The following is a 26,479-nucleotide window of genomic DNA, read 5'->3' as shown; positions in this document are numbered from 1 at the left end:
GTTCCTTGTTTCCTTTGCACTCAGCCAGGACTTCAACTGATTAGGTTTCTGTACCTGAAGGTCTGAATTCTCAGTGGTCCTGCCTTTTTTTGGATTGCTGTGGTTTTCCATTAACTTTTACTGTTGGAGATAGAAGTATTAAGAGCTGCCCTGATGAAGGAAGCCGTGGTCCTTCCTGACTCTTTGGGAGGCAGCATCCCAGGGTCCTCTCACCCCCACTGGCAGTGTATCCTCCTCACTGGCCTCTTGGCTAAGTTGCTTGAGGACCCTAGAATGACTCAGTGGCAGTCTCACCTTCCAGTTCACTGGAAACATTGCTGCCTCCCTTTAATAGCTCCCTTAAAATCAGGACCTCTGTACTAGCAGGGATGAAAACCAAAAATTTTTAGAGTGGGTTATTAGGGTAATAGTGAGAGGGGCCACTCCTACTTCTTCTATTGATTTCTGGACCAATGTCTTCTTACTTTGGGGAGACAGGTGAGTCAAAGCATGTACTGTGTTGTGTGATACAGAACTCCATCTTTCAGAATGTTGCCTTACAACTGTTGTCCTCAGTAGGCTGTGCCATTCTTCCGCTGGGTCACCTGCTTATAGATGATGGGATATGTAGTGAGACTGGTGAATTCCAAGTGCTGAGAGATGGCTCAGAACTGGCACATTCAGTGGTTTTTCAAATTGTAGGCCATGAGCCACGAGTGGTCCTGAAAACAGTTCCGTGAGCTATACCACTTTCCTCCCTCCCTCTCTTCCTTCCAGTGAACTCTAATAGACCAGAGACGCTGGAATAGCAATTAATATTGTTTGACACAGGTTGTAATTGCAATTGTATTTTTGGAAATATTTTTACACACATTTACCGTATCATGACTTACAATGAATTTCTCAATATGATTCATGGTGACAATACTTTGAAAGCTAGAGGTCTAAAGAGACATTTGACCTTGCGGTTCCCTTATCCCCAGCTTCTGGTGGTTTAATGCGTTGATTTCTCAGTAGCACTCCATGTGGTGTTCGCATTGGCTGCAGCCCTTCAGTGGGCCTGAGCATGAGGATGGGCTTCTGTCAAAATCTTGTTTCCTTGGAACAGGGTCCAAAGATGGCCATTATGAATGGGATCACATGTAAAACTCAACTTTTAGGGTTGTTTAGAAGATTAAATGAGGCCGGATGTGGTGGCTCATGCCTGTAATCCCAACACTTTAGGAGGCTGAGGCGGGTGGATCACGAGGTTAGGAGTTCGATACCAGCCTGGCCAATATGGTGATACCTGTCTGTACTAAAAAATACAAAAATTAGCTGGGCATGGTGGCGGGCACCTGTAGTTCCAGCTACTTGGGAGGCTGAGGCAGGAGAATCACTTGAACCCAGAAGGCAGAGGTTGCAGTGAGCCGAGATCGCGGCACTACACTCCAGCCTGGGCGACAGAGTGATACTCCATCTCAACGACAACAACAACAACAACAAGATTAAATGAGACCTTGTGACTCAGTTCTGTGCTCAGTATTTGGAATATAGCAGGAATTCATTCCCGTGTAGCACACTGTTAAAGGTACTCTGCTAGAGTACTCTGTTAGAGGTACTCTGCACTGTGCTCTTTATGTAATGTTTATCTTTAGGTTTTACATTTAAAATTTAAATCTCCTACATTGTTGAGATGACTAGACTGGCCTAAATAGAGCTGATTTTTAAATATGAATAAAATTTCATATCCCCTGTGAACCTTTTTCCATCCCTTCTCTGATTTTTTTCTCCAATTGGTATTTTTTTCTTGGATCTTGAGAACTTTGTGGTTAAAGCAGAGATGAAAATTTTGTGGGAAAACATCTGCAAAATAAATTTCTTTGAATGAATTGGGATAGATGGCTTGGTCCTCAGGTCCAGACCTTGCCTAACATAATAAATGAACCAGTTATTGACCAGACAAAAGATTTCCCTTAAGTGCTCTTTAATTTTAAAGCAGAATAGCTTTAACTGGCTCTTGATGAAGAAATCATCTTACCATTCTTAGCTGTCCTCTCTTCTGCATATGCAGTGCCAGGAGTGCTTTTGGGCATTTGCTGTGTTAGGGTAGTGATATGTTTTGGAAAGATAACGGTATTGAAATTAGGGTACTTTCAAGAGAAATTCAACTTTGGATTGATGTACCCTCTGATATGTGCTGTCTTGTTTTTAAAGAAACACCTTTATCAGGATATGATTCATACATGAAATGATTCATCCATTTAAAATGTTCAGTGGTTTTCAGTATATTCAGAGTTGTGCATCCATCACCGTAGTCAATTTTAGAACATCTTTATTACTTCCCAAAAGAACACTGGACCCCTTAGCCATCACCCCGGAACTCTGCTCCACCCAACCCCCTAGCCCTAGGGAACTGTTAATCTGCTTTCTGTCTCTAGATATTTGCCTGTTCTGGACATTTCATAGCAGTGGATTCATGCACTATGTGATCCTTATGCGGGGCTTCTTTCACTTAGCATGGTTTTAAGAGTCACCCACGCTGTGGCATGGATCATACTTCATTTTTTAAAAGTTGGTACATAATATTTCATTGTATTCTGTAGTTGTTTATCCATTTATCAATTGATGGACATTTGTGTTGTTTCCAATTTTTGTTTATTATGAACAGTGCTGCTAAGAGCATTCATGTATAAGTTTTTGTGGGAACATATCTTTTCAACATTGGGCATCTAGGAGTGGAATTGCTGGATCATATGGTAACCTGGGTTTAACCATCTGAAGAACAGCCAGACTATTTTCCATAGCGGCTACGCTGTTTTGCGTTCCCAGCAGCAGTGTGCGAGGGTTCTACTTTCAACACATCCTCACCAATACCTGTTATTTTGATTAGCAAAGCCGATCGAATTGGTATACCAATCCAATTGCTACACCAATACTTGTCTTTTTGATTTTAGCCATCTAGTGAGTGTGAAGTGAAAGCTCATTGTCGTTTTGACTTGCATTTCCCCAATGATTCTTCACTTGTTTATTGTCATCTTTTTTTTTGTCCTATCTGTTTTGTTTTGTTTTTGTTTTTGTTTTCTTTTTAATATGGAATGCTTCATGAATTTGTGTATCATCCTTGTGCAGGGACCATGCCAGTCTTCTCTGTATCATTCCAATTTTATAATAGTATATGTGGTGTTGAAGCAAGCACCTATTTGTTTTTAATTGATGGGGAGGGATAGCAATAATTGTAATCTGTCCAGTTCTTATGTGGAGGATAGTTTCTCCTACATTTCCCCACTTCTTTGACCTAAATTCACATAAACGTCAAGGAATGTTTGATTGAAGTAACACTCTTTTAAAACATAGTTACAGTTAAGTCATAACCCAACTGGCTGTATATAAAAGAGAGTCTTGTGAAGGTTCAGAATTTTGTGTCTTTGTGAAAAGAAATTAAAACCTTGTAAGGAGTCAGCTAAAGAATGTAAATTTTTATGAGCTTCTATAAACAGGGAAATATGGAATGTCTAGTTCCATTTAACCTGACTATAAGCCAGGACAAGAGAGTACATATTTTATTTTGTGTCTTTTTACACTGCTTTTTAAAAAAACAGGACTATTTTGAAAAATTGCACTTTCCCTCCTATATTTTAGAGAGGTAACCACATTAGTATCATTATTACTTTTGATTAATCTAATTGAAAATCTCACTAAATTGCAATAGTTTTTAAAAAGTCAAATTCAAATCTTATGTGTGTTTTATGTTTTCCTCTTTGCCCTCAAGGAATATTTCTTCATGTTGAGACAGCATTTCTATACTGCCACAATGACAATAAAAGACTTAAAACAGTCAGCTGCTAAAATGTAAGATAAAAGTAACTGATGTATGTAGAATCTGAATTTTAGTCTCTTCACATGTTGGAACAACTTTTCAACAGCCATAACTCCATATATGAAGAACATGAACAGTTTCAAGGGTGCATTTGTATGCAAGTTATACTTTATATCTCTTTTATTGTTTAAAGTCAGTATACCCTGCCATTAAGTGATCTTTTTGGGTGTCTGCCTAAAATATAATTTCTTTGGGAATGGCTGGTGGAGGCCAAGAAGAGGTCCTTGAGTTCTGACTTCATTATGCCATTGAGTTTGTCCTGCTTCCTTGTTCTTCATCCAGTGTCTAATTTGCAGTGGGGTCATGGGTGCTTCCTGTGCTCATGTGATCCTTGGTGCCATCAGCCCTTGCAGATGTGTTCACTGATGCTCGACGGCTTTGCCAATAGATGTGCTCTTTGGCAGCTTTTTATGTTTGATATAGCATCAGCATTTTTGGATTTATTGGTTTTTCTTTAAAGAACTGAGCTCCCTCAGAAACCATGGTTTTGCTCCATGACCTCCTGTAACAGTAATTTAAGTTGCCACTTCTGGCAGGTTCTTGAGCTGAGGGGTCAGTTGGACCTGTGTACATTGTATTTGTTCATTCATTTCATGGCTCTCAATGAAAGTAGTGGGAGTTGTCTATGAATCAGAAATTTAAATCTCAGGCATCTTTTTTTCTATGATGCTATATAGTTGGAAGGTTTTTCTAGGAAGTGCAATGCAGTCATTCATCGCTTAACAACAGGGATAGTTCCTGTAGCTTATCTTCCCTTTGTGAGGGGCTGACAGGCCAAGGGAGAGAGGAGGAGAAAAGACCAGTTACCATCCTCGTTTTTCTGGTCTTACACCTCACCTGTTTCTAGAAGTGATAGGAAAACAATGCCCAACAAGTTGGTTTTCTATTTTTAAAAAATATGGTAAGATACCTGTAACATAAGATTTATCACCTTAACTATTTTTAAGTGTACACATCAGTGATACTCGGTACATTCACATTGCTGTGCAGCCATCATCACCATTCATCTCCAGAACTTTTTCATCTTCCGAAACTGTAAATCTGACCCCATTAAACACTAACCCCTTATTTGCCTTCTCCCAGTGCCTGGCAACTACCATGCTACTTTCTGTTTCTATGAATTTGACTATTCTAAATACCTCAAATGGAATCGTGCAGTATTTGTCCTTTTGTATCTGGTTTATTTTACTTACCACAGAGTCCACAGATTTCATCCACGTTGTAGCATATGTAAAATTTCTTGCATTTTAAGGCTGAATAGTATTCCATTGTGTGTGTAGATACCACATTTTGCTTATCTGTTCATCCACTGATGGACGCTTCGGTTGCTTTCACCCCTTGGCTGTTGTGAATAATGCTGCCTATGAACGTGGGTGTGCACATCTCTCTTCAAGTCTTGCTTTCATTTCTTTTGTGTCTATTCCCAGAGGTGAAATTGCTGGATCATATGGTAATTATGTTTTATTTTTTGAGGAATTGCCAAACTGCTTTCCATAACAGCTGCACTATTTTACGTTTCTACCAGCAAATAACTGTTTTTCTTAAATGTTTCTCCCTTTTGAAGACCTGATGGATTGATTTTTAGAGACAGGGTCTCTCTCTGTCTCTCAGGCTGGAGTGCAGTGCCACAGTCATAGCTCAATGTGGCCTTCAATTCCTGGGCTTAAGTGATTTTTCTCGCCTCAGCCTCCTAAGTAGCCAGGCCTACAGGCTTGTGACATCACATCCAGCCAATTTTCAAATTTTTTTTTTTTTTATAGACTGGGGTCTTGCTATGTTGCTCAGGCTGGTCTTGAACTCCTGGGCTCAAGCGATCCTCCTGCCTCAGACTCCAAAAGTGCTGGAATTATAGGTGCCAGCATTTCTGGCTGACCTGTGTTATTTTAAAAGCTATTTAACTTGATCTCCTACCAGAAAAAGGAAGATTCTCTCATTTCTTTTGAGTGACTGTGGTCTCTGAAAGACCCCCACCGTCCCTCCCTGGACGCTTACTCCCTGGAGCTAGGTCTGGTTGTTTCCACTTCCTTTCACTTGGTCACTCATTGAGCTTGCCAGTTGTTAGAGCTGCCCACAGGAACTGTTTGCCACCCTGACATTCTAGCACCAACCTGGAGAAACCTGTGTTCTTTTGTGTTCTCTACTTTTGAGAACATTTAAATAACACTATTAGCAACAGACCTGACTCCAATATTTTACGTGGTCATAACTTTAGGGATATATTTTTAGCAAAAATATTTTACTTCAGAGTGGTCCAGGCAGAAGGAGTACAGCCTTGAGCTCTTGCAGGGGTCCAACAACTCCTGTCCACACTGTGCCCTCTGGACCTGCCCGTCACCTTTGTTCACTTCAAGGTAACTGGCACTAGACATCTCAAAGTGTTCTAACTCTCTTGTGTATTGAGATGGGGATAATAGATGATGGATAAAATTTAAATATGCAATAAGTCGAAATTTTGAAGATTATGTTCCTGAAATGCACCATGGTAAGAGTTCACACTTTTATTTAAAATGTCCTTATTTAATAATACTTTCTTAATTTCCATTATTTAAAGTCTTTTTTTAATTTTAAGTTCTGGGATACATGTGCAGAATGTGTAGGTTTGTTACATAAATATACGTGTGCCATGGTGGTTTGCTGCACCTATCAACCCGTCATCTAGGTTTTAAGCCCCGCGCGCGTTAGGTATTTGTCCTAATGCTCTCACTCCCCTTGTCCCCCACCCCTTGACAGGCCCCGGTGTTCAACTCCCACTTATGTATGAGAACATGCGGTGTTTGGAGAAAAACCTGTCTCTAATGGTCATTGCTGAAAGCTCCACTCCTTATTTTACAAGCTATCTTAACTCTTTTTTCATGTTTCAACATCCCCATTTCCCTCTTTTTTTTTTTGAGACAGAGTCTCACTCTGTCACCCAGGCTGGAGTGCAGTAGCGCGATCTCGGCTCACTGCAAGCTCCACCTTCTGGGTTCACACCATTCTCCTGTCTCAGCCTCCCGAGTAGCTGGGACTACAGGCGCCCGCCACCACGCCCGGCTAATTTTTTGTATTTTTAGTACAGACAGGGTTTCACCATGTTAGCCACGATGGTCTCAATCTCCTGACCTCGTGATCCATCTGCCTTGGCCCCCCAAAGTGCTGGGATTACAGGCATGAGCCACCATGCCTGGCCTTCCCTCTTTAAATCATTTTTTCAACAAAAATAAAATTTGTTGTTTGAATTTGCTATATCTGAAATTCTCATGTATTTGAATTTTGTATGAGATGCTTGTATTTTTAGAAGAATTACCCTACTTTTAGTCTCATTATCAGGGAAGAAAACCATTTAATTTGGGACAAAAGAAGAAGAGAGACCAGCATTTATTGAGCATGTGGTATATACTAGGCTCTGTGCCAGATACTGTAATTACATTTGATTATATTGATTGGTTATAAAAGGAACGAGGCATTGAGAGACCAACTTACATAAGGTTTCTTTGCTCAGCAGAATTCACTGCCTTGATTTATGAGATATGGACTGTCAGATATGGAAGTAAACTTTTCAAATGGACTGGCTATCATAATGGCATTTAAATAGAATGAATGACGTGTTAGACTGAATTCTATCTGTCCTCCCTTTACTTAGATTTGGTGAAGTGTGCTGTATCATGTATGAGGTATTATCATTATGTGAGATCTTCCTTTCAGCCACTGCAGAATGGAGAGAATTCCTCTCCTTTCCTGGCCTCCTAAGATAGACCCCAGGTCTGATATATAAGCAGAAGACTTATATCTGTTTGAAATACAGTATTAATTCCAGTTTATAGTTCTAGATTTTTTAGGTGTCACTCTAGATTCCTCTTTATTCACATGTTTCTAGGAGAGTAGTAAATACGTCTACCAATCAAACTAATTTGTCTGTTGGAATACATTTAAAACAGAAAGTCAGCAAAGAGAGAGCTGTAGGTGGGAACAGCAGCTGCAGATGCTTAAGCTTTGCAGGAGCTCAAAGCTTGGGACCTGTTAGCTGTGGTCTCAGGCTGCATGGCTGAGGTTTGTTATGACCACCAAGTGGGCTGGCAGGTCTTAACCTGAATTTATTTTCTGTGCAGGCTTTCTGGGGGGTTGTGCAGCCTGGAGCCCCTTTCCCAGGTCTAAAATGCACACCCTGAGGTAGCCCCAGCCACCTCCCATGTTAATGTGGTTTAGTATATTGCTGAGAAGTGGGAGCAAAACAATGGTCAGAAATTGCTGAATTTATCAAGCAAGGTGCTGTTTTAGGTTACACAGTAAATCCTTTGTGAAGTATAAGACAATAGGTACTTACATATTTCTAGCAATTTCTTGTTGAGTTCTCTCCTGTTACCTTATTTGAACTTGATAACCTTTGGGGTGGGCAGAGTAGGTGCCATTCTCCCCACCCTCATTCTTAAATTTTTTTTATTTTTTGAGACGGAGTCTCACTCTATCACCTAGGCTGAAGTGCAGTGGTGCCATCTCAGCTCACTGCAACCTCCACCTCCCAGGTTCAAGTGATTCTCCTGCGTCAGCCTCTCCAGTAGCTGGGACTACAGGTGCACACCACCATGCCTGGCCAGTTTTTTGTATTTTTAGTAGGGTTGGGGTTTCATCATGTTGCCCAGGCTGGTCTCGAACTCCTGACCTCAGGTGATCCGCCCGCCTCGGCCTCCCAAAGTGCCAGGATTACAGATGTGAGCCACTGTGCTTGGCCTCCCCACCCCGATTCTTAATAGCAGCTTTGAGATAGAATTCACTGTTGGGGCCACTCCACAGAAACGGGATGGATCTCCTCCACTTGGCCACATTTGCTTTAGATACTGAGTCAGCTGACATCACACCCACCCCAAGAGGATGTGAAATATAATGAGGCTTTCTGGGGAGAATAGGATAGCTCCCAAGAGGTCCTAAAATGGCTTGAGAGAGCCGGGAAAAGAGACTGGCTTGGCATTTTTTTTGTGATGATTATTGGGGGATGGTGTGGAGTGAGGGTTCCCATTGAAGGGTTTGAATTTACTGCTGGTGTCATAAGAGGGAGCCACCTGGACTTTCCTCTCTGCCTGCCCAGATGTGGACAGAAAGGGATGAAGGAGGAATGAGGCTTCAAAGCATCACAAGTGTAGTCACTTTTTAAAAATTACATTCACATGCCATAAATGTGTTCAATTCAGTAGTCACAGACTATATGTGTGTATAGATTATGTATACATTTGAGAATATATATTAGAAACACTGTTTAATTTCTGAACATTTTCATTACCCTAAAAAGAAACCTCATACCCGCTAGCAATGACCCTTTATTTCCTGGTCTCCCTAGCCCTCCATAATCACTAATCTGCTTTCTATCTCTCTGGATGTGTCTGTTCTGGACATTTCCTTTCAGTAATACAATATGGGGTCTTTGGTGCCTGGCTTCTTTCCTTCACATAATGGTTTTCGGGCCATTCGTGTAGTGGCATGCATCAGTACTTTGTTCCTGCCTGTGATTGAATGATACTCCATTGTGTGGATGTGCCATATGAGTTTGTCATATTAAAGGATAATTCATTTGGAACATCTGAGGATGAGATGGTAGGAGAGTCAGGTGTCAGTATTAGCAGGAGAGGAAGACATGGGCCTGCATGTCAAAAGGGATTCAAAGGCAGACATTTAGTCTTAGGAGCTGTATAAATTAGAAGTGACATTTAAAGATGGGAGAGTAAATGTGATCTCCAAATTGAAATATATACTCTTTTAGGTGGCTGCACTGGTTGCCAATAGATACCATCCATCTCTTCATGTCCTCTGATGAAATTCATGGTAATTTTCAATTTGGAACAACTCAAGTTCATTCTGATACAGAAAAGTCAGTGAAACCAAACATACCTTTTGAATTACTCATTTTGTCTTGCTTCTATTATCATGAGACCTGTTTCTGAATACTTCACTCTAAATATTTTCTGTTGCTTTTCAAGAGCCCACTAATTTTGTTGGTTGGAAAATGACTAATACTTAAAATTTGGCACAAGTTGCTTCAGTGTGTATATGTCTTGGTCCATTTTCTGCTGCTATAACAGAATACCACAAACAGGGTAATTTGTAATGAACAGAAATTTATTTGTCCCACTGTTCTAGAGTCTGGAAGATGTAAGAGCATGGCAGCAGCAGCTGGTAAGGGTCTTCATACCACATCATCCTGTGGTGGAAGGTGAAAGGTGGAAGGAAAAGAGAACATGCAAGAATGAGAGAGAGAAAGGGGACTGACCTCATTCTTTTATTAGAAACCCGCTCTTGAGAACACCATTAATCAGTGAGGCTCTGCCCTAATCACTACTGGAAGGTCCCACTTCCCAGCACTGTCCATTGAGGATTAAGTTTCTAACTCATGAACTTTGGGGGACACATTCAAACTGTAACATTTTATTAATTTATCTCCAGAAAACATTGCTTTTTCCTTTGAATGAGTTAGGAAATTGTTTCATTCTCTCTTATTGTTTTTTTAAAATTTAGCTTTACTTTTATCTTTTTTAGCTTTATTGAGATATGATTGGCAAAATTATATAAATTTAAGATATACAATATGATGATTTGATATATATTGTGAAATGATTACCACAATTGAGTTAGCTAACACACCTATCACCTCACTTAGTTACCTTTTTTCTTTATTTTTTTGTGGTGAGACCATTTAGACCAAGCTTGTCCTACCCGCTGCCCTCAGGCCACATGTGGCCCAGGCTGGCTTTGAATGTGGCCCAACACAAATTCGTAAACTTTCTTAAAACATTATGAGATTTTTTTGTGATTTTTTTTTTAAGCTCATTAGCTATCATTAGTGTTAGTATATTTTATGTGTGGCCCAAGACAATTATCCTTCTTCCAGTGTGGTCCAGGGAAGTCAAAAGATTGGACACTCCTGATTTAGACTCTTGTTTTAAACACGAATGGAGGGTTCTAAAAGTAAATCAAACAGCATATACCAGCAGCTTCCAATTTGCTTGGTTATTTCTAATTCTTGGTAAAGTTCAAACATAATCTTTTGTATCTCAAATAATATTCCCTGGCTTCTGCAGGCAGGATGTCTAAAATATGTCATAACAATAACAAATTAATTTTACATTTCCAGGTACTCTCTTTATTTCTGTTGAATGAACTATTGCTTTTAAAGCTATTTCTCTTGCTGTATAGGAGTCAGGTTAATTGGTAGATTTTCTGAATTCTCAAAACTGACATTTAACTTATGTGTTTAGTGTTTTATAGTCTCCAATATTCAGTTTCTGGGTAGGTGAGTTTCTAGTTGTTTATCTGTCAGCATTGTGATTTCGCATGAAGATTCTCCTGGTGTCACAACTTGGGTGTAATCTTGAACCCTATAGCTCTGTTTTCACAGAATCACCCTTTGGAAGTAGAATGCTCTAGACCCCAGAGGGTCATCCTGTTTTTTGCATGTGGCCAACATCTCCCCATCTTTGATCTTGTACAGCTATCAGACACACTTTGCATAAAAATACAGGAGAGAGAATAAGCCTAGATTTTTGCTTTTCTGTGGGGCCCAATGGCTAAACTACTCATAGAAAACAAACATTGTGGGATCACGTGCCTGGATGGTATTCCCTACAGGTGTGATTTTACTACATGCATGGGTTTACACAGCCCCCAGGTACTCAGTCAGTTAATTCACTCTAACTTTCACATCTATAGAGAGAAATGAAATTATCTGTTGCCTTGTGAAATAAGGAATAGTATCAGAGCAGATTTTAAAAGATTGAACACTTTTTTCCTAGTTACATATTGTGGCTGGGAAAAGTTTTCCTGTATGTGCAGCATGGTCTTTTTATATAGTTAGCCTTTCATTGTTGAAGAAGGAAAATGGCAAGAGTCAACTTGGTATCATATCATTGACAAGCTTCCCTGTTAGCCATTCCCAGAGATTCACGTGAGGTAGTGTAGTGTCACTGAGTTCAGTCTACAGTAGAAGGAGTTGGATTACTTACACACCAAACATAATCATGCTGACTGTGAGACCTCAGCATGTATTTCCCATTGCATACTGGAGTGCTGCTTCAGAAGGCATGCATCTAGCCAGACTGGGTAGCCCTTTATTCATGTTCTCATTTGCATCTTTGGGTACCAGAGACGGGAGAATCCTTTTAAGCAGTGCAATCTTGCTAGCCCTCTCTAGCAAAGAGTAGAGGTGGGCTGAAGTCAAGATCAACACAGCAATGTTGTGTTCCCTTGTGGTTTGCTGTCAGCAAGCTGTTATCCATACGTGCAAAAGGTTGTTTGAAGTGGGCTTGCATGTGTTTCCATAGCAGCAGTCATCTTAGAGATTTCACTCGTTTTTTGGACTTTTTCTTTTTTCCTTTGCTTCTCTGTTTCCCGCTGATGCAGGATTAAATAAACAGCATATTTAGGTCAAGGAAAGAGATGTTTGCTAATATAGATGCTAGGCTAAGCATTCTGGGAGAGCGATTTCTTGCAGCAGATGAACATTCTTTGTGCCTCCCAGCAGCATCTGCAGCAGTGTGGCTGTCTGGCACTGTCTTTTTCATTTTGGGCAGGTTCTGAGATTCAGAACAATCCCAAGCAAATCACAGGAGCCGGCAGTTTTCCAGTAGAGCCACATGTAAATCTCCTGCTTATTTGTTCTTTGGTATTACGAGTGAAGCAATCAGCTAGAAAAACGATACTTTAAAGGTTTGGTGCATCCGAGGTGTGTCATCTTGTGTTTGCACCACCCCTCCTGTTTTACACTCGGAGTCTGGGTTTTTTGTCAGGCTGTTGAGCAGGAGCGGATTCTAGTACGGCAGCTCAGAGCTTCCCTTCTGTTCCAGTACCGGTGACTGCTTGTCATGAAGATGGTACAGTGGGAGCCTGTTTCGGAAGAGCCAAGGAAGAGGATGTGGAAATGGAGTAGAGATTGCTAAAAAACTGAACATCCACACCTTGGGGATGGGTTGCACTACTAGTGTGATTCTGTTTAAAGGCATCCGCACCGTTTTTGAAAGAAACTGTGCTTATATGTGCAAACAGCAAGGAGAGAATAATGCCCTTGAATATACAGCATACAATTGGACAAAAGAAGATTCAGAACTATTGATCTCCTCCTGGCTGGTAAATGCTATCTTGCTTAATTAACAAGTAGTTTAATGGTATTAGAATAAACTAGTCTTTACTTGTAAAGCAAATATATTTATTTAAGTGTACTTATATGTATGTAGTCTGTGTGTATAAATGGGTAATTAGTGGCCTTAAGTTTAAATTATGAAGTGAGTGTTTGTATGTGTGAGAATGCCATGTATTCATCAAAGCTAAATACCTACAGAGAAAGGAATAAGATATTTTATTAAAGAATAGTTTTCTAATGTAGCTTTATCAGCTTACATGTTCTTGGTATAGTCCTAGAAATAATATGTTGTAAAGTGTATATTTAGGGTATTATATATGTGAACCCTCTCCCAGTTATAGTGAATTATTTAGCCCCTTTACATTCCAGTCTTCTGGTTGGCCAGGTTTTTCTTACTAATGGCTTATGGCCAGTCCTTGATGCCGGGGGGAGAAATTTAAAGGGAGCATGAAAGAAAACTATGATGGGTATGAGACAAATATTTATAGTTTTATTTTTTTAAAAAATCCAGCTACTTAACATGTTTTGGGGTGAAGGGTCTTGAGAGCGAGAGGAAGTGCAGTTTGACATGACACTTCCGTGTTCTGTCCCTTTATCAGGCATGAAGAGGTGTCAAGTCACAGATGGGTGTGCCTCTTGTGGCCTTCCCACCAGCACCAGGTTTGTGAGGAGCCACATATGGGTCTCCTCCTCTCTCAGGATGCCTTGCCATTTTTCCTTCTGTTCTTCTCACAGCTTTTGTCAAAATGAGTGGGGACAAATATATCTCAGAGTTTCTGTGTGTGTCTTGCCAGCAGCTGCTTGGTACAGCGAAGCATGCAGAAATGCTGAGACCTTTCCTGGCTGGTGAGGCTACCATCTGAGACTGAGAAGGGGGTATTGGCATGCCATATGCCCTTGTGATCAGATTGGGTGGTCCCAGCCTGCGGGAACCCAGAGAGAGCATGCATTTTATGGAGGGTCTTATGTTAGCACTCGCAATATGTGGGAGGAAGAAAGGAGAGCATCACTCAAGGCATCAGATGCATTTTGCAAGTCAGTGTTATGTATGTTGGAATTTAAGTGGTGCTATATTAACTGTTAAATATTTTAAGCTCTGAGGTATTTTGGAATATGCTTTTGCGCATAACTGGTATCAGAGATTAGAAGGACTAGCTCCTTATAGCGCTCTGTTCCATTAGTGTATCCATAACCAGACAGCCCGGGACCTGCTTGGGCCAGTAATGGCAATGCCCCTCCCATGCGGCAAGCTTCTGCCCCCTCAGACCAGACTGACTTGTCTTTGGTTAACCTGACTTTAAGGGATTCTGCTTGTTTTTCTTTTCTCTTTTATTGCCTGGGGGAAGAGTAACCTGCCAGGGGCTCTGTCAGAGCTCTGGGTCTGGGATTCTAGAACACTGCTGTCATGCATCCTGTCGGCTGCTCTTTGCCCACCACTCTTGCCTGCACCAGCAGGCCGTCTGTGCATGTGGCAGAGGTGCTGCTGGATGGAAAGATGCGCCCTCTCACTCCACGCTTGTCTCTCTGTTGGTGTCCTTGCCCTCTGGGACCTCTTCTGCACGCAGCAGAGTGGCCCTCTGAGAACGAGTCAGACCATGTCACTCCTCTGCTCTGGACCTTCTGCAGCTCAGGGTCAAATGCAGAATCTTTACAGCCGCCTCCAGCCCTGTCTCCAGCACTTCCTCCTTCTCTTCACCTGTGTGTCTATTTCTCTGCTGCTCATTCCTCACCTCGTTCTGGATACCCAGGCTGCCTTGCTGTTTCTACTTCCCAGGACATCTCCACCAGGGATTGCACCATTCATTGCCTGGCCTTTGCTCAGACCGCCTTCTCAGTGAGGCTCCTATGACCCCCTGCTTAACCCTAAAATGCCCCGGCACACCTTTCCCCAGATCCTGTATAGTTTCTTCTTCACCTGACGTATTCTTTGTCCAGAATAACAGCATAAACGTAGTAATAGTAATTAGTAGTATGTGTTACTAGGAGTACACTTATAGTACAACAAGAACAAGATTCATGGCCAGGTGTGTGGTGGCTCACGCCTGTAATCCCAGTGCTTTGGGAGGCCAAGGCAGGAGGATTGCTTGAGGCCATGAGTTCAAGACCAGCCTGGACAACATAGCAAGACCTCGTTTCTACCAACAACAACAACAACAAAATAATTAGCCAGACATATGTTGACACACACCTGTAGTCCCAGCTACTCAGGAGGCTGAAGCGGGAGGGTCACTTGAGCCTAGGAGTTCAAGTTTACAGTGAGCTGTGAGTGCACCACTGCACTCCAGCCTGGGAAACAAAGCAAGATCCTATTGCTTAAAAAAAAAAGAATCAGATTCATGATACCTGGGATTTTTGTGCGCTTTATTCACTGCTCTTCTCCTAACAGCTAGAACAGTGCCTGGCTCTATAGTAAATGCTCAATCAATGAGGGAATGCTGATGAAATGGCTTTACGGTCCTGAACTTGAACTTGGAGAAACTACTGAGGAGATTAGTTAAAATCACTTGTTCTAAAGCCAAAATGTGTGTTTTTTTAAATTTTTAGTTTCCCCAAACAGTAACTGGCTCTCTGTTAATGATCTCTCTGAGCCTGTTGACCATTCCACTCCCTAGAGGTGTGCTTCTAACCCTTCTGTCATGGTTACCAAGAACACACACCAAGAAGTTGTGTGGTTCATGGCTGAATGTTCCCTGGGCTTGCAGTGGTAATGACTGACAATTGGATATTGTCCAGACTACCTCTATTGATGACGCATTTCTTAAGGGAGCCCTGCCCATTGGTACTTCCTTGGGTCACCCCCATGCAAAGATAGGCTGACTTTATCTTCATATGTGGGTTTGCACCAGGGTTCTCAGCTTGGGTAGGATGTCTGTCCTACCTCCAGCTCAGGTGGTGACTCCAGCCTGTGATTCTGCCTTAACTGTCATCAGGTAAGAGCTGTATTTCACCTGCCCTCAGAAAGCAAAACCCCTACTTCAGCTACTCAGTGTGCACCAAGCCTTTGTGGAGGGAATGTAACATTCATGAAGGATGGCCTAAAGGGCTCGAGGCCACCCATTCTTCTGAAGACCCTAGATGTCCCAAATATCTATCCATCTGTCAGAGAACCACATGCCTGGTCTGCCTAGTTTGTCCTCAGTGGAATTTCTGTTTCTGATCTAAGCTTTGTGATTTTTTCTTGCCCTATACTGAAGCACGTCATAAGAAACATACTTAAGAAAGTGGAATCTACTATAAGGATGTTATTGAGGGCATTGCTTACTTGCTATTGGAATGGCAAGAGGCACTGTAGTATGGTGGTTAAGAGTGCTGATTCTGGGCTGGGCGCTGTGGCTCACACCTGTAGTCCCAGCACTTTGGGAGGCTAAGGCGGGTGGACAGCCAGGAGTTCGAGACCAGCCTGAGCAACATGGTGAAACCCCGTCTGTACAAAAAATACAAAGATTAGCTGGGCGTGGTGGTGCATGCCAAGTAGCCCCAGCTACTTGGGATGCTGAGGCTGGAGGATCACTTGAGTCCTGGAGGTTGAGGCCACAGTGAGCTGTGATTGCACCACTGCACTCAAGCTCTGTTGACAGAAGGAGACCGTGTCTCAGACAAACAAACAAACAAAAAAAGAATGCTGATACTGGAGACAGCCTTTGGGGTTTGAATCCTCTTAAATTCACAACTTAATAGTTGTGTGACTTTGGGCAATTTACTTAACCACTCTGTTCCTCAGTTTCGTTATCTGCTATTTGTAGATAATAATGGTACTTGCCTCATAGGGCTATTAAATGAGTGAGTATGTCTAAAGTTCCTAGGTGATTGTCTTGCACATAAGTGTTAATTGTTAGCTGTTATAATCATTGTCATTTCTGTTTTTTGGTGTTCCTTTTATGAGGAGCCCTGGAATAAATTTCTTCTCTTCATAATATGAATGGTTGTGCTTTTCATGAGGAACTACTTTGTTTTCATTTTATATACAGTCTGGTTCATGTAACTGATCCCAGCCAAGTCATCAGTTAACTGTTAAAGCTTATTTCCAAACATATGACCAAATTCTAGCAGGTTCTAGGCTTTTTCAAAATGACTTTTATATTGCCCTTCAACTTTGCTTATTTTTTTATATTACCTGCCATTTTATCAGTCTGCTTTTTATCATCTGCTTATTAAAATACTTTTAAATTTTATTATGTATATATGTAAATAACTTTAAATCCTTTTGAAATAAGTTACAATATAAATTAAAAGGTAAGGCCGGGCATGGTGGCACACGCCTGTAGTCCCAGCACCTTGGGAGGCCGAAGTGGGTGGATCACTTGAGGTCAGGAGTTCAAGACCAGCTTGACCAACATGGTGAAACCTTGTCTCTACTAAAAATATAAAAATTAGCCGGGCATGGTGGCACTGCCTGTAATCCCAGCTACTCAGGAGGCTGAGGCAGGAGTGTCACTTGAACCTGGGAGGTGGAGGTTGCAGTAAGCCGAGATTGCGCCATTGCACTCCGGCCTGGGCGACTGAGTGAGACCCTGACTCAGAAAGGTAAAAAGGGTAACAGAGAAGCATATAGTGAAGAAAAAGCCTTTTTACCATCACTAAGGATGGCTCTGAAGTAACAAACAGATGTCTTGAGTGCAGGATTTAGCTTTGTAAGGCTAGGGCTGTTCAGGCTCCTACTGGAATTTATATTTAAACAGTGAATCAGCCGTATGGTGGGCGCTACATTAGGAGATGTACTTCTCTGGCAGTTGTGGACAGGCTGAATTTCAAGTATAGACACCTACATTTTGACTAGTAATTCTACCACAGTTGAGGGACAAGACTGATTTGGGAAGATTTTATTCCTGAGTGTAGATTTTTCCTAAAGTATTTCCCCTTTTCGGATTAATTGACTGTGTTAGTTCAACTCATTTAGGAAGCAGTCTTGATTGCTTATGTGTGCTGAGTGTACAAAAATGATGGGGACGCTGACACATGGGACACGCAGGTACTGTCTGAGGACAGGAAAGGATAGCTCAGCCTAGAATCTCCAGTGGAGGTTCAGAAGGAAGCTTGGGCTGAAACAAAACACATTGTCAATTCAATTTTTCCTTGTCTAGGCAAGTTTGTGATGGGGCTAGCCTTATTGGCTAGGATTGACCTATTTTACTCATAGCTACCAATATCATATTCCACGTCAAGTAGCTGTGGAAGAATTGAAGAGCTGTTGGATTATTCTCAACATGTTCTGTTTTTGCCAATTATAACTGAAGTGGAAGAACTTGCTCGGTTAGAACTTTAACAGCAGCTAGGACCCTGTCAGCTGCTTAATGAAGAGCAGTAATATAGGCAAAGTGCTTGTCACAAGAGGAGAAAATAAACTTGTCTTCAGTTTCTTTTGTGACATGTTGGGATAATGCAGCTGTAATTTTACCCATTGTAAATTAATATTTCTCTCTTTTTTTTTTTTACCTTATGGCCTTAAAACCTTAAAGTTTTTCATGTCTCTGTCATTACAAGATTTCCTAGCTGTCTTCAACATGTCTTCAGACTTTAGTACTATATAAACTTCTATCAGACGACTTTAATCTCCCCAAACAGTCCCGAAGGACTAAACAGTCTTTTCTAATGAGAAAAACCTACCAGCTATGAAAAAAATCCTTTAATTGATCATGTACTTATTTAACAGTCATTTGTTGAATGTGTGCACTGTGCAAAGACAGCAGAGTTGAAGATGATACGCTTTCTGGCCCCTGAAAGCCCCCATCCTGCTTGTGTGTCTGTGGGTTTGGGGATGGGGACAGGTGGGATCTCGGGGGCTGGCTGAGAGGTAAGTGAATAATCAGTGACAAGGTATGTGAAAATGGAATAATAATACCTGTTAGCTGGAGGCAGGCAGGGAAAGTAGAGGCCAGATCTTGATTATCTTAGGTGTTCTCATGGCTTTTTCTTGTACATTTATATCGGTTTTATCTGCCTCGAGGTGTCATGAAGGCCCGGAGCCTGCTTGGCTGCCTTTTAGTGCCAGAATACTCCTTGGGTCCAAGTCTGGTCACAGCACCATGGTTTGGGTAGGCTGTTTTCCATTTTAGTTCTAATATTTTTCCTAATGATGCCCGGTGGATTTTGTTGTCTGTTTTGATCACAACAGTAAACTAGGCTGATGTTTTCAAGGAACAGTCTGCTCTGATTCCTTGATCCATTTCCTGTGTCATAACTAAGATTGCCCTGCTCTATTGTGGCTGCTTTTGAGTGCAGCCAATGTGTGTGAGCACGAGAGAGGGCCAGACCTTTCCCCAGAGCTTTGTTAAAATATACTGTCTTATTTATCAGTGGGATTCCTTTGCTTTAATATTTATTTAACTATAAACTAGTAATGCACACTTATTGTAGAAACTAAGCATGCCAGTGTCCAGGAACACAGAGACAACTGCTGTTTTAAACATTTTGAGACACAACCTTTCCAGATATCATTCACAAATACCATTATTCATAAAAATATATGTAACAAGTTGCAATGGACTGAATTGTGTCCCCTACCTCCCTAATTCATATGTTGAAGCTCTAACCCCTAATGGGACTGTGTTTGGCAATAGGGTCTTTAGGAGGTAATTAAGGTTACGTGAAGTCATAAAGGCGGGGCCCTAATCTTATAGTACTGTGGCCTTAAAGAGGAAATGATCCTCCTGGGACCCCACCAACTCAAGTGAGGACACTGGAAGAAGCCAAGATAGCCTTCACCAGGCCCTGACCATACTGGCACCCTGATCTCAGACTTCCAGTCTTAGAATGGTGAGAAAATACATTTCTGTTGCTTAGCCACCCAGTCTATAGTATTTTGTTGTAGCAGCTTTAGCTGACTAAGATACAAGTAGAGTATAAGAAGAATGTTGTTATGTTATATAGTCTTGTATCTTGCTTTCAAGAGACTCCACATGGGCTGGGCGCGGTGGCTCACGCCTGTAATCCCAGCACTTTGGGAGGTCAAGGCAAGCAGATCACCTGAGGTCAGGAGATTGAGACCAGCCTGGCCAACATGGTGAAACCCCGTCTCTACTAAAAATACAAAAATTAGCTGGGTGTGGTGGCAGGCACCTATAATCCCAGCTACTCGGGAGGCTAAGGCAGGAGAATTGCTTGAACCCTGGGAGGCGGAGGTTGCAGTGAGCTGAGATCACACCATTGTACTTCAGCCTGGGGGACAAGAATGAGACTTCGTCTCAAAAAAATATATATATATATAGAGAGAGAGAGAGAGAGAGAGAGGCTGCACAATATATCATAAACATCTGTTCATGTCAATGAATGGACATTTATGTCTCATTCTTAATGGTGTCATTTCATTTTACAGATGTAACATTTTATTTAACCTATACCTTCTCTTCCATTTTCCTTTCCGATTATAAATGTTGTGATAAATATCTATGCATATATACTTTAAACATTTATACAATTGTTTTCTTAGCAGATTTCCAGATCTGGAGTAGCTAGCTCAAAATATATTTACTTGTTAAAGGATTTTGGTATGTATAGCCAGACTGCCCTCCAGAAAGATTTTTAAAAATTCAAGATAAGAAAGTTTGTGTTCACCTCTTCTGACTTCGAGCAGTTTGTTTTCATCATTGCTATTTATGAAGTTGATGATAGGGTCACCTGTTGAACAGAATACAGTGACTTAGATTGCTGTATACTTAGGCAAGTAACACAGTCATATCAGGGTTCAAATTAGCACTAATTTTGCCTCTGCTTCTGGAAGCATGATCATGAGCATTCTTAAACATCCCAGGAGAGTTCTGAAATGTTCCATTGTGGGGGCTGGAATGTGTTTGTTCTGAGAGGTCTTCACCCTTTTAGAGTTGATATAGCTATTTCATGGATATTCAGAAGTAAAGAGCAGCAGCAGAAATACTGAGTAGAAACAGATGAATAAAGCTGCTACTGCTTTGCTGAAGTTGATTTCTATTTCTCCCATGGCCTTAGTGAGAAGCAGTGACCTTTTTTCTTTTTATTTTTTAATTTTTAAATTAAGTTAAATTTTTATTTTTATTTTTTTTGAGATGGAGTCTTCTTCCGTCACCAGGCTTGAGTGCAGTGGCGCAATCTTAGCTCACTGCAACTTCCTCCTCCTGGGTTCAAGCAATTCTTGTGCCTCAGCCTCCCGAGTAGCTGGGATTACAGGCACGTGCCACCACACCCAGCTAATTTTTGTATTTTATAGTAGAGACAGGGTTTCACCATGTTGGCCAGGATGGTCTTGATCTCCTGACCTCGTGATCCACCCGCCTCTGCCTCTCAGAGTGCTGGGATTACAGGCGTGAACCACTGCACCCGGCCTAAATTTTATTTTTTTGAGACAGGGTCTGGCTCTGTCACCCAGGCTGGAGTACAGTGGCGCAATCTTGGCTCACTAAAGCCTCTGCCTCCTGGGCTCAAATCATCCTGCCACCTAAGCCTCCTGAGTAATTGGGACTACAGACAAGCACCACCATGCCTAGCTAACTTTTTGTATTTCTTATAGAGACGGGTTTTCACCTTGTTGTCAGGTTGGTCTGGAACTCTTGAACTCAAGTAATTCACCCACTTTGGCCTCCCAAAGTGCTGGGATTACAGGTGTGAGCCACCACACCCCACCATGCTTTTTGCTTTTTAAAAGTAACATTTGTTGTCTTTTCTATTTAGAATACATAAGTACTGTAGAAAATTTAGAGACCACAAAGAAGAATAAGAGGAAAACAAAAATTACCCATAACTCACAGCCCAGAAACCAAAACTGCTTAATTTGTGGGATGTGTTTTCTGATATTTTTCTCTGCTTATGCAAATATTAAAAAAGGGGTAATTGTCCATAAAAATTTCTGCTGCATTTTTCACTTACTGTATTTTATTATGAGCATTTTCTTATGCCCATAAAGTTCTGCTAAAACATGATTTAACATATGTATAGTATTCCATTGTAATATATGTACTGGAATTTATTTAAATACTTCTCTGTTGTTCAGTATTTAGGTTGTTATAAATCGAGATTACAGAAGACATCTTTACCCAAAAATCTGTGTGGATCTATAATTATTTTTGTAGGCTAGATTTATAAAAGTGAACTTGCGAAGAATGAATTTTTTAAAGGCCTATTAAGGCATATTGTTTTATTGTGTGATGACTGATCCAAGTTACACTCCTAGCAGCAGGGACTATTAGTGCTTTTTTTATATATGATCCTGGCTAGCATCATTTTTGCCAGTTTGAGAAACAAAAGATACACCTTTCAAACTCTAAATCCTTCGTTATCTTCATCACGTGTTTCTCTGTTTTGTCATTTGCCTTTTGATTTTGTTTAATTTCTTTATGGTACTTATTTTACTAACTGAGGTTTGAATGTAAATAGTATACATAACCATCTTTTCCTCTGCGGTTTCTTCCATTACCTTTATGCTTAGAAATTCTTGCCTGAGATCAGATATTCACCAGTATTTTCTTTTGGAATTTGTTTGTTTATTTACTATTTGTCTTTTCCCCTCAGGGTTAGCAGACTAAGTCTATGGGGCAAATCTGGCCTGCTGTCTGTTTTTGTAAATAAAGTTTTATTGCCACATAGCCACATTTGTTTTTTTATATTGTCCAGGCCTGCTTTAATGGTGCTAGAGTTGAGTCATTAGGACAGACACTTATTTAAGTCAGCTGATAAAGTCACCTGATAAATATTATCAGCTGACCTAAAATATTTACTAGCTGGCCCTTTGCAAAAAGTTTGCTGTGCCCTGCTTTAGTAGATTTAGAATTTATTTGGATATATAGTTTAGTTAAGATCCTAATTCAATTTCCTACTCAACCTCAATACCCATTTTTCCCAGTCCCATGTTGAATAATCCATTCCTTACTCAGTGGTTTGTGATACTGCCTTTATTATATTTTATGTTCTTTTATATACTAAGCTTTGCAACAATTGGAAGAAAACCCTAAGGCCTTTTCCTTTTTCCCCTACTCCCCATTTTTTTCTTTAGTGTTCTCTGTGCACTGCAAAAGCAAGGTTCTTATCCAGCTGTCAGTTTAATTGCAATTCAGGAAAAATGAAAACAAGAAATTTGGGGAGAGACATAAATTCTATAATTTAAAGATAGAATAAACAGACTGTACTGCGTAAGTTGCTGAATTAAGTGATCTTATGAGACATATTGGTTAAGATTCAGGAGCTAAGGGTTAAGGTTTAAGTGAACAGTTAATTATATTTGTAGGTTTGTTTCCTCAGTAAATAGCCTGTTCATAAAATAGATCAAGCTTGTCTTTATGTGGACTCTCTGGGGCATTTTGATGAAAGAAAAATTCCAACGTGGCAGCTGCATCCTCAAGTAACCTTGATTTGAATCTACTCTTTTTTTTTTTTTTTTTTGGTATATCCGGTCTTTGCTAACAAAAGAAGTCCCAGCAAAATATAAGCAAAGGTGCTAGCAGAGTTTCCAAACAAAGTCTATTCATGTCTGCAGGAAATATATCTGTACATTTATAGATGAAGAGTACATTCTGGTTTTCCTTTTATACATTATACAAATTCTAAGGATAATTAATTTCCTTCCTTAACTAGATTTTATAGTGTATACGAAGGTTTGGATATGAATATGTGTGTGTGAAGTACATGTGACTGTGTGTGTGTGTGTGTGTGTGTATAGTTTTTTGGTCAATGCAGTACTAGAATATTGAATAAAGGTGTACTTTACTATTTTTCAAATGTCAATGAACAATGAATGACCTCATCCTAGGATATGTTTCAATCAGCATTTGTTTCTCTGCCAAGGAAAAACACATATCCTAGGAGACTCAAAGTAGAAATGACTTGTGAACAGAAGCAGAGGGACCACTTGGAGCCAATTGCCGACGATAGGTGTTTTCTCTGCTTCTTGAGTAGGTTCTGCCTTTGCAGAGTCTGTGTAGTGAGACTGTTTATGGGATTCTCAGATGCAGTCCTATATGCTAAATAGTTTTATGGATGTTTGGTATTTCCTGTATATTTTCTAGGCTTAAGAAATAGGTAACAACATTATCAAAGACTCAGTCTTGTAACTTATTATTTCCTTGTGCTTTCTTTATTGTTGAAGAACAACTGGAAGAGAATCCTGAGGTCTTTTCCTTGTTCTCCCCCAACCTCCCATATTTTCTTCAGTTCTCAGACATCCATTGGATGCTTGCCAATTACAGGGTGGTATGATATGAAAGAGTCATAATCTCTGCTCTCAGAGGGCCCATAAGGCTGCCACGTGGGATATGGGCCATGATGGGGGTAAGCACAGGTACCACAAGCACCTACGCAGGGCTCCTTGTAGAAGTATTTAACCAGGTGAAGGAGAAGGAGAGGGACATTTCTGCAGAGGGAACAAAGTCCCAAGCAGGGAGAGCTGAGGGCTCCTTGGAGCTGCTAGTAATTCCACAGTGCTGGAGGGGGCTTATCAGGCTGTAGGACAATGGTGGGAGTAGAAGGGTGACCAGTGAGGCTGGAGAGGTAAGCAGGGGACATATCATGGTGGGTCTTGTTGGAACTTTATTCCTGTATTAGAGGGAAGCCATTTAGTGAAGGTTTTAAAGAAACATGTTCATGTTTTTAATGAATCTCATACTGTACTTATCCTGCAGGGTGGATAACGGCTTAGAGAAAGGAGAGGTCTCAAGACAGGAACACTAGTGAGGAGGTCATTGGAGGGTCACAGGTGATGGTGGCCTGAAGCAGGTGGTGGAGGAGATAGAAGATTTAAGAGAGTGTTAAATGAGAGATTTGGCAGTTAAATAAGAGAGGAAGGAGTCAAGAGTGTTGGTATTTGTGCCCTGGGCACCTCCAGGGTGCCACCTGCTGAGGTGGGAGCACTGAAGGAATGGATCAGGAAGAATTGGGAAAGGAGGATTTCAGTTCCAGACATCTTGAGTTTGAGGTTTAGCGCATCACAACATGTAAACCAGTGGGATGCGACTAGTAGGACCATAGCTAGAGTGTGGATCCCAGCACAGACAGATGTCTGGTAAGGAAGGATGGAAGGGGATGAGATCTCCTGGTGAGCGTATTCAGAAGGCAAAGAGCCAAGGGCCCTGGAAGGGACAGGAGAAGGAGCTGGGAAAGGAGCCTGGAGCTGAGTGCTCAGGGATGGGGAGAGCCTGCTGTGCATCTGGAAACAGAATCTTAGCTAAAGAAATAAATGCCAACGGCTTGAAGACCTCTGTCTGAGTGTGTTTGTTTAAGCCTCTTGCCTCTAGTTCACCAACACCGTCATCTTTACTGTCCGCAGGAACATTTAACAAAATATGTTATGTGCACACCATCCTTTTAGGCACAACAGAATTTCAAGGTATCCCCTTGGCCTGGAAGGGGCTTGTGTAGTAGACTGGGGAAAGAATTGATCAATGAATAAAACCATTCTCTTCTTCTTTCCCCTCCCCTCCCCTCCCTCCATCAGAAGAGCAGACTTCTATTGTTAACTAGTTATCATGCTGTATTCCAGCTCTTTCTGTCTATTTACTTGTTCCATCCTTATGACAACCCCCTGATGTAGAAACTGTGGTTACCTTTATTTTATAGATGAGGAAGCCAAGGAACAAAGAAAAGAGTAAATACTGTTTAAAATCACACAGCAAGTGAGTAGGACGGGCCAGGATTCAAACCTGTCACTTAGTTCCAGAGCCCTGTGTGCTCTTTCCCTCCATACCACAGAGTCCTGCGTGTCAGCTGAGCTTAGCAGAAAGGTGAAGTCAGGACAGTGTGTGGAAAAGTTCTCAGAAATGAGCAAACCCCACGACAGTGGAAGAGTGAGAAAAAGATGAGACAAAGTTGAATGGGGAGCCTGGTCTAGCTTGGGAAGCAAAAGGTAACATTAGTAGAAAAAAGTTGCTGAATTCCATGAGCAACCAAAGGCTGTGTGAACCCACTGACCAGGGACCGTGGAGAAGGATAGAAGAGAAGGTGACACCTGAGCTGGGTTTGAAGGATGAACACAGATGCCTAGGAGGTTAGAATGTGGATGTGGGTGGGGAGGACGTTGCCCCTGAAGGGAGTAGTGTGTTCTGTGATGCTCAAGGAAGCCTGAGAAGCTCAGCCTTTGGAATGCTCTGGCCATTTGTGCAGAGCTGCACACGTGGGCTGAGAAATTTGTGTTCAAGCCTGAAGGCTTGCAGGGCCCCTGAGGGGTGATATTAGATCCTCCTCTCACATCGGCATGGGATCAGAATCAGAAAGGGAGAGACAGGGAGAGCAGGAGTGAAAGCTCTGAGCCCCCACACAAACCCTGCGACCAAGGGGATGAAGGGAAAGGGTCAAACTAGAGAATTTTTATAGATTTACTTTTTACTAGAATTTACTTGACTGATGCACAATGGAAGTGAATGAGGGAGCAGGGGTAACAGTGCCCCATGCCCCATCTTCTGACTCCGTGGTAGTGGTGCCCTTGATCAGATGCAAGCGCAGAGGAAGGACGGATGTAAGCGTAGGTGGGGAATGGGGTAGAGAGATCGGGAGCTCACTCTTGGTCTTGCTAAGTTTGAGTGCTTGAGGAACTTTCAGGTCAAGGACAGATCCAGCTTTCATAGGGCCCTAACATTCTTGCCAGTTGG

General features: G+C 41.4%; 1 protein-coding gene and 1 non-coding gene across 12 annotated transcripts in view; one reads left to right on the top strand and one right to left on the bottom strand.

Annotated features, from left to right (window-relative positions):
* Window positions 1–26,479, top strand: part of DOCK9 (dedicator of cytokinesis 9) — a 292,970-nt gene that overhangs the window by 58,924 nt on the left and 207,567 nt on the right. For 5 of the 11 annotated variants that reach the window (XM_054665523.2, XM_054665522.2, XM_054665516.2 and 2 more), the window contains exon 1: window positions 12,672–12,925. The exons of the other annotated variants lie outside the window; for them this stretch is intronic. In XM_054665523.2, the coding sequence (XP_054521498.1) occupies window positions 12,764–12,925 (162 nt within the window). In that variant the 5' untranslated portion in view covers window positions 12,672–12,763. Of the gene's footprint in view, window positions 1–12,671; window positions 12,926–26,479 lie in introns of those variants that run through there. 11 annotated transcript variants of the gene reach the window in all.
* Window positions 3,046–3,149, bottom strand: LOC112205329 (U6 spliceosomal RNA). The gene has a single exon (XR_002939224.1). It is a non-coding gene; the product is annotated as a U6 spliceosomal RNA (small nuclear RNA).

This window comes from Pan troglodytes, chromosome 14, assembly GCF_028858775.2.
Source record: "Pan troglodytes isolate AG18354 chromosome 14, NHGRI_mPanTro3-v2.0_pri, whole genome shotgun sequence".
In the NCBI taxonomy this organism is placed as follows: Eukaryota; Metazoa; Chordata; class Mammalia; order Primates; family Hominidae; genus Pan; species Pan troglodytes.
This window is presented reverse-complemented; position numbering and strand designations above follow the sequence as displayed.